Source organism: Orycteropus afer, unplaced genomic scaffold, assembly GCF_000298275.1.
Source record: "Orycteropus afer afer isolate SDZICR_OR568_19922 unplaced genomic scaffold, OryAfe1.0 scaffold00020, whole genome shotgun sequence".
Taxonomy (NCBI): Eukaryota; Metazoa; Chordata; class Mammalia; order Tubulidentata; family Orycteropodidae; genus Orycteropus; species Orycteropus afer.
In genome coordinates, this window is record NW_006921607.1 from 7967117 (window position 1) to 7975074 (window position 7958).

At 41.5% G+C, this 7958-nt stretch overlaps 1 protein-coding gene across 1 annotated transcript in view; it reads left to right on the forward strand.

Moving 5' to 3' along the window:
- Positions 1 to 2880, forward strand: part of MAPRE1 (microtubule associated protein RP/EB family member 1) — a 68056-nt gene extending 65176 nt beyond the window's left edge. Inside the window, exons 5-6 of the mRNA XM_007934558.2 lie at positions 116 to 268; positions 2824 to 2880. Coding sequence (XP_007932749.1) covers positions 116 to 268; positions 2824 to 2880 — 210 coding nt within the window. The remainder of the gene's footprint in view (positions 1 to 115; positions 269 to 2823) is intronic.
- Positions 2881 to 7958: the final 5078 nt, after the last annotated feature.

A 7958-nucleotide genomic window follows, 5' to 3' on the forward strand; every position in this document is an offset into this window, starting at 1 on the left:
TTTTCTGCATCAATTGATATGATCATGTGGTTCTTCTCCTTTGTTTTATTTATGTGGTGGATTACATTGATTGTTTTTCTAATGTTGAACCATCCCTTTTTAATACTTTGCGCAGGTCAACGTATTGAAGCTTACCGTCGAAGATTTGGAGAAGGAGAGAGACTTCTACTTCGGAAAGCTAAGGAACATTGAATTGATTTGCCAGGAGAATGAGGGGGAAAACGACCCTGTATTGCAGAGGATTGTGGACATTCTCTATGCCACAGATGTACGTGTTGACATGAAGATGTTTTCTTTCCATTTTACCAATGGAAAGGGAAAATGTGTTTTATCTGTTGGTTTTAGCAAATTTTGCCGTGCTCCAATATAGCATTCATCAAAAGGGTTCATCTTTGAACCTTCAGAGTCAGCCAGATGGCACCTCTGTTCAGCTGCAGTCTCTGCCTTGAGGTCTTTGAGGCAGGAATAGGACAAGGAGGTGGCTGTCTTGCCCTGTTTCTGTAGTTTGTGACCACTGATAGGGGGTGAATGCCATGGCTCACATCCTATCATACTCCCTCACCCCCCACATCTGGGACACCTCCAATTGAGGTGCTGCCTCCGTTTTAGCAGAGGCCCAGGCATATCCTGGAGAATGAGGCACATGGCCCTTTCTTTGGGGTCTGCTGTCTACAGCGGTCAGAGAGTTGCTTTGCATCTCCATCCCAGCAGCTCACCTGGTTCCCATTCCCTCAAAGTGTGGTCATTGACAAGTTTCATTGGACCTACATGTATTATGCAGATGAATTTACTGATACTAATCATGACATAGGAGCTCTGGTAGCGTAGTGCCTAAGGCACTTGACTGCTAACCAGAAGGCTGGCGGTTCAAACCCACCAGCCACTCCTCGAAAGGAAGGTTGGGCAATCTACTTCCGTAGTGATACTGCCTCGGAAACCCAAGGAGGGGTTGCTGTGAGTCGGGGCTGACTGATGGCACACAACACCACCACAATGGAGAGGATCTGAATTCGTCTTCTGCCCACAGAATGCCCTCAAGTTATTTTTTCTCCAGGTTCTCAACAGCAAATAACAACAACAATCATGACATGGTAGCTTATCAGAAAAGACTGGTTTTTCCTGGATGGAGCATTTGGTGTCTTGCTCTTGCTGTGTCTGCTAGTTGATGCTCTTACTTATTTATTTATTTATAGTCCTCCTGCATTCCTAGCAAGGCCTAAAGGGTCAACTCAGGAGTTGGATGTCTAACTCTATTTTGCGGTTTGTAGTTTGCATAGCACAGTATACAAATAAAACACACTGAGTCGGATCTGACTCATAGCGACCCCTCCTTGGGTTTCCAAGGTGGTGTCACTGCAGAAGTAGATTGCCCAACCTTTCTGAGGAGTGGCTGGTGGATTTGAACTGCCAGCCTTATGGTTAGCAGTCAAATGCCTTAGGCATTATGCCACCAGAGCTCTCCTATAAGGTAATTAATATTAATGCTGTTATCACTGTCCTGTATAAACAGTTTGTGGATTTTGAGAGAATAAGATAGGTGATTGAAATATTTAGGGCTTTCTCTGCTAGATAATGGGGAAAAAAATAAAAAAAAATGAAAAGAAGTGTCTTCAAAATAACTTGGTCTGGTTTGAGTACTGTTTTAGTAGAGTCAGTGCAACGATAGGGATTCAGTTTTTTTTTTTTTAAAGAAAGATGGATGTTTGAAGGAGAAGCTTAATTGTTAGGATAGTATAGTCATTCCCTGCAATAAATACATGACAGAATTCCCAGGAGTGAATGAATGTGTGTATGTGTGGGAGGGAGTGTTGAGTCAGTCCAGCTGTTGCAGGTATTTTTGGTAAAACGTGATTCCTAAGTACATACTAACTACTACTGGGGCTCAATCAAAGGAAAATGTAAAGGGAGAACTGGCTGTGTAGGGCTTGTTGAGAGGAGACGATGTAGTACTGAATTTTATGGATGACTTTTTCAGGGTAAATTTTTTTTTTTAAACAACTTGATTGAGGTATAATTGACATATGATAAGCTGCACATATTTCAAGTGTACAGTGGGATAACCTGATGTGTGAAATCATCCCCGTAGTGAAGACACTGTACGTATCTGTTGCTTCCAAAAGTTTGAGAGTGAATTTGATTGTGCTCAGTTTTGCCTTATATGAGATGCAGTTCTGTTGCCTAAGACATAAAATTGTGGTCACCTAGCCTTGTGTGGTTAAATCAGGGCTTCAATCCAGTTCAGTCATGGACAATGCAGCAAAATCAGAACAGACTTGAATTTGTGAAAAGTGGGTTTATCAGAAGAATAACTAGAAAGGGAAAAATTACAGATCAAAGTCCTGGAATGGGAGACTCAGAAACACAGTGAACCTTTTCAAAGAGCCTGATACAGGAGATTGGATTATTGCCAGAACTGTGGAGAGTGACAGACATTCAAAGTGGCATGATTGGCTGCCATCTTTGAACCGGGCACTGTTGTTTCTGATGGTGTTGGTAGGAGATTTGGTTGCTATGCAAGGTGCATGCTGCCCTTGTTTTTCTAAGGGGGTAATTAATTTTATTGCAGGGTTTTGACCCATAATTTTTCCCATTCTGGTATACCCACATTTTACAAATTCAACTTTGTTCCATTGTTGACTGGTTGGCCATGACTGACTAGGAAGAACCAGTTCAAAGGCCTGGGTTAAAGGCCAGCGTTGAAATAGGAGGAACCTTTGATTTTTGAAAGGCTTTAAACATAAGGAAAGTGAACCCACAGTAGAAACTAGTCTTTCTAGTTCAAGGTTGAATGATAGCTTTTCCTTCTCTTTTTTCCTGTTTTAGGAAGGCTTTGTGATACCCGATGAAGGGGGCCCACAGGAGGAACAAGAAGAGTATTAACAACAGCCTGGACCAGCAGAGCAGCGTCTGAATTCTTCACTCCAAATCATGTGCTTAACTGTAAAATACTCCCTTTTATGATTCTTAGAGGACTCACTGGTTTCTTTTCATAAGCAAAAAGTACCTCTTCTTAAAGTGCACTTTGCAGAAATCTCACTCCTTTTTCCATAAGTTTGAGTTAGGAGCTTTTACCTTGTCGCAGAGCAGTATTAACATCTAGTTGGCTCACCTAGAGAACAAAGAGGCTGACCATGGGGCTCACCATGTGGTTGCTGGAGAAGGTGTCAGTAGAGAAATGGAAAGACTGAATTAAATTTTAAGCTAATGTGAAATCTTGGCAGAGAACGTTTAATAAATAAATGCCTTAAGAGTATTTAAAATATGCTTCCATATTTCAAAATGTAAGTGTAACATGACAGGAGATTTTGTGTGTTAGACATTATTTGGGAAGGAAGGACCAGACCTTGGAACCTTTGTGGAACCTGCTGTTGATAGGCCTTGTAGGGTTGCTTGAATCCTTGGAGGCCAAGACATTGACCCCAATAGGAAAGTTTAGGAGTTGCGCTGTAAAGCCATTTGGTGTCACTGACCAGTTGCATCCTTGCTGAAAATAAATATCAAGAGGCATTGTTGCCTGGATGACTAGAGAGTGTGTTTCAGCCCTGAGGTGTTTGAGTTGAAGAGCTCGATTTTCAGTGAGCATGTCTCCTCCTGATTTCCCCCAAAATTTCTTTGTACTGTGTTTTTTGGGAAATAAAGTTTGTCTGGTTTTTCAGTCTAACAGCTACTTTTGGGGATGTGCCCACATCTGTGTGATGTGAATGGTGGCTGTGTCCCATTTTACTGTCTTTTAAGTTTACATTGAACGTGCTTCTCTTCTCTGCTCCCCTTGCCCACTGGGGATTCCTCTTTGTTGGCTCCTCAAAAGTTTTCTGCTTCAAGTGGACCTAAAGCAGACTGGTGATGATGCTGCAAGTTCTTTCTGGACCTCTGGCAAAGGGAGTGATCAGTGAAGGCCCCCACTGCCTTGGGATCTGCAAGGATTGGCTGTTTTTGGTACCTGCTGTCCACAGCTCTCCACTGTTAACGGAATACTTTGCCAGTGCACTAATCTCTTTGGAGATAAAATTTGTTAGCGTGTTACTAAATGTTAATTTTCTTTTGCAGAAAATACAGTACCATGTCTGATTTAATTATTAATATTTAAAATACTTCATTCCTTAACTCTCCCTCATTTGCTTCGCCAATGGCCTATTCAGTCCCCTTGTTTGGCAGAATTCTGCAAAATGTGTGTCACCCACTGCTGAGATTGTTCAGCCCCTGATGTGTTTGTATTGATTTGTTTCTGGTGGTAGCTCGTCCTAAAAATGTGTGTAGAAAACAGGTATTTTATGATGAAATTGTTGTGTAGTGCATGCTTCGTGTGGAATTCAGAGGAAAAAAACAGATTCAGTGATTAACAATGCCAAAAAAAAAAGAAAAAAATACAAGTTATTAGCCATTGTTCAGACGACAGTGGTGCTATTTCTCTTTCGTGGCCTTTTAGACTTTTGTTGCCCTAAAATTCCAGTTTACTGGGAACCCACTTTCCACCTGGTCTTTCTTGACAGGGTTTTTTCTACTTTAAACAGTTTCTAAATAAAGTTCTGTATTTCAAGAGTGTCATGTCTTCTGAAATTTGTCTGGCTGTGGGTATATGCTTTTTAGGTTAAGTGGTGTGGTACCAATGCTTTCTTAAATTGGGACTAATCTTTTAAGTTCCTTCACTGTTTTTCAGATGCGTTTGTTTCTAAGTCTGCTTTCTGTTTTCTTCATTCCTCAAACATTAGATTTCTCAGCCTGTCACTATTTCAATTTCTCATATTATTGCGAGGGGCTTTTCCTGGCAGGAGTCCAAGGCTTGGCCCAGCTGCGCAGCCTGCGGCCTCATCAGTCTGTTCCCTCCTGAGAAGTACAGCAGGACAGTACTTGGCGGACGACCATGGGGGACATTATCTTCTATTTTTCCTGTAGTGCGTTTCAAAGACGGTGAATACAGTCTTGGTCTAGAAAATAAGATTGTCACCCTGGATTTTTTCTTACCGTTTTAAATTCTGCATCTTTAAAAATGAGTTTAGGAATTCGAAAGGAGAGTTGCTGCCATTTTCCGTTTTAAATAAAGTTAAATGGGCACAAGGTAGTTGTTTGTAAGGTCTTTAGAGGACCTGCCACCACCAAAGGTGCTCTGTAAACCCGACTTGATGATTTTTGATTAGGATTACCAGTTACTTCCTCTAGAAGTTAGCTGTGTGATACCTTCCTTGATATGTTAATACACTTCCACAAGGAATTGGACACCTTCTGTGTTGTAACCTACAAGAAGATATCTCCAGGAAGGAGGGCATGGAATTTGTGAAGATACTGTTGGGTGATGTCCACTGAGAAGTCACCTTGGGAAGGAGTGAAGCTTGATAGATACTGTGTGTACTTTTGACCTTTGACCTAAGTCCATTGACCTCTTCATTTACATAAAGCTTTTTGATGTGACTCCTGAGTTAGCTCATTGGTGTAGTAGACTTGGATAAGCTGTTTGCTTGTCAGATTCTGTGTTGCATGGAAGATAGGTAAGCAAAAGGGAAGTCTATCCCCAGAAATTCTGAGTCAGGAGATTGAAAATCTGTATTTTATGATGGACATCAGAAGTCCTGGGCCTGCTCTCCTGAGCCCTGTACTTTGACAAATAATGCCTGAGGCTTTGCCGTATGGGTACAGCTTCAAGTCTTAGTTTTGTTTTTTGGGAGGGGGGAGCATTGCATTTGAGTCCTTGCTGTTTGACCTCTCCTTATCAGCTAAACAAGGATGATGCTGGCTGCAGTTCTCCATTAGGTCCTCGGTGCTTGCTGGAATCAGAAGGAGCTGGCAGACCAGGAAAGGGACCAGTGTTAGGAAGCACCAGGCAGATGAGACGATGATCTATGGCACGGGTTCTTCAGGTCTGACCTGAAATCCTGATAACAGATGAGGAAAGGTTTAGGACGGGGGTTTTGTATCCTGAGGTAGGAGAGCAGTCCTGAGGATGGGCTTTGGGTATTTTGTAAAGTAAATAGCAAATCCTTTTAATCCCTTCCTCCCACCCCCCAGTGTGGTATTAAGGAGTCCAGCTCCTTCAGATTGGACTTCCATTTTCATCCTGTTTTTCCCCAAGTAGAATGGAGTTCACAAACCCCCCCCCCCCCAATGAAGATTAGGTGATTCAGATTCATTGATCTAAAAACTTGTATTTTCTTCAAGGATTACTGTCTTGAATGTAATATGTGTTGAAGAGGAAGCGGTTTTCTTTTCCTGCAACCAAGATGATCCTAGAGAAGTTTTTAAGGATTTTCTTTTATGTTTTAGTACAGAGAGCTCCATTTGTGACATTGGTGTAGTTCATAGCTTAGTCCACAAACAAAACAAAGGCTTTCTAAACCTGATCAACCTAAGCAGATTAGCTTGCTAGGATGTGGTATGACCTAAATCTGTGACGGTTGTCAGCACACAGAGTGAACCAAGCTGAACCCAAGCCTGTGGTCAGTGTTCGTGAATCCCCAGTTATTTCGCTGCTCTGACCCGGTTATTGTTGATTTAAAGCTAGGAATGTCTTATGCTTTTGAATTTGCCGTTGGAATCGTAAAACTTTAAAATGAGGCAAGTTCATACTTCTGTATCTGCATGATGTTTCTTTTCCTTAGTTTTTGCATATGAGGATATAACTAAGTATAGAGCCCTAGGAGGGATTCTGTACTTCAACATGGATCTTGGGTGTAGTTGGAACTATTAACCTAGAAGACTTCAGCCAGATTGCTGTGCAGCTGTAATCTGAAAGTCTCTCTCCCCTTTTGCTTAATTTGAATGGGAAAGTAAAGTTACCTTAGTCCTTAGAGTATAGAAGCTTTCTGTCGAAGGATGTTGCATTCAGATGGCTTCATTAATTTAGCTATTTAGATGAACAAGCCTAGCCTTAGAGTCACATTTTTAGGCTCTTCAATCAAGTACCTAAACTCTTCATTGACTGTATGTATATAAATATCAATTAAAGTTTAAATAACTCCCATTTTCTTTGTATCAGACACTTTGAGGTTCTGAAATGTAAAGTGGAAATAGTTTTTATAGACATACTCCTGAGTGTTGAGTGTAGGAAGAGACAGTTCTTTGCCCTGTGACTGTTTGAAAGCAAACTAGGGTGCCTGTGAAAGGACTTAGTAAACGCTGTCAAGAGAGAGAGTTAGAATTGCAAAATGCTTTATTAGCAGTTAGAAATCAGTATGATATATCACCTTATAAACTATAATTTATTTCTCCCTTTTTCCTGGTTTACTTTCAATGTGTTTTTTTTTTTAAATAGTTTGTGAGAACTGTTGGTGAGGATAGGAGGCTGGGCACAGGCCCTGATTGCTTTTAGTTTAACTTTCACTGCAGGCAGTGGAATGAGATTTGGGAAGCTTCTGGTAGGTGAGGTCAGTCCCTCAGTTTCAGTGTCAGCAAAGCTGACCTTATGGTTCTTACTGGTTTCCAGTGGGGGCAGAGCTGAGTTTCTAAGATACAGCCTTGATGAACAATTCACCAAATAACAGTGTAGACAGATAGAGGCCAGGGTCAAGCATAGGAGTGGGAAGACTGAACATACGAAGGAGACATGTGGCTAGAGTCTCTCTCTGACCCTTATCAAAATCAACAAGGGACACAGTGTTGTGGGAAGGTCATGAACCTAGAGTTGAGACTAGGGTCCTCCTCCAGTTCCTGCATTCCAGTGGGGAGATGGGCATGGATGGTTTCTACAAGATCTCTTCTTGTTCAGAAAAAGTTACTTAGATCTGTAGAAGAAAATAGGATCTTGCAGTGAGAAAGAGTGGGAGTGTGAACAATTCCAACAAATGTTGCCTCTGGAGGTCAGTTTTTGTCAGTTGATGGGTAATTTGGGTTCAGAGTAAAGCAGTGTTTCTCAGCATGAACTGCATATATCTTCCACGTGGAATTTTGAAAAATGTTAACAGTGAAATAGGAAGTCTGGTGGCATAGTGGTTAAAGCATTTGGCTGCTAACCAAAAGGTTGGGGGTTC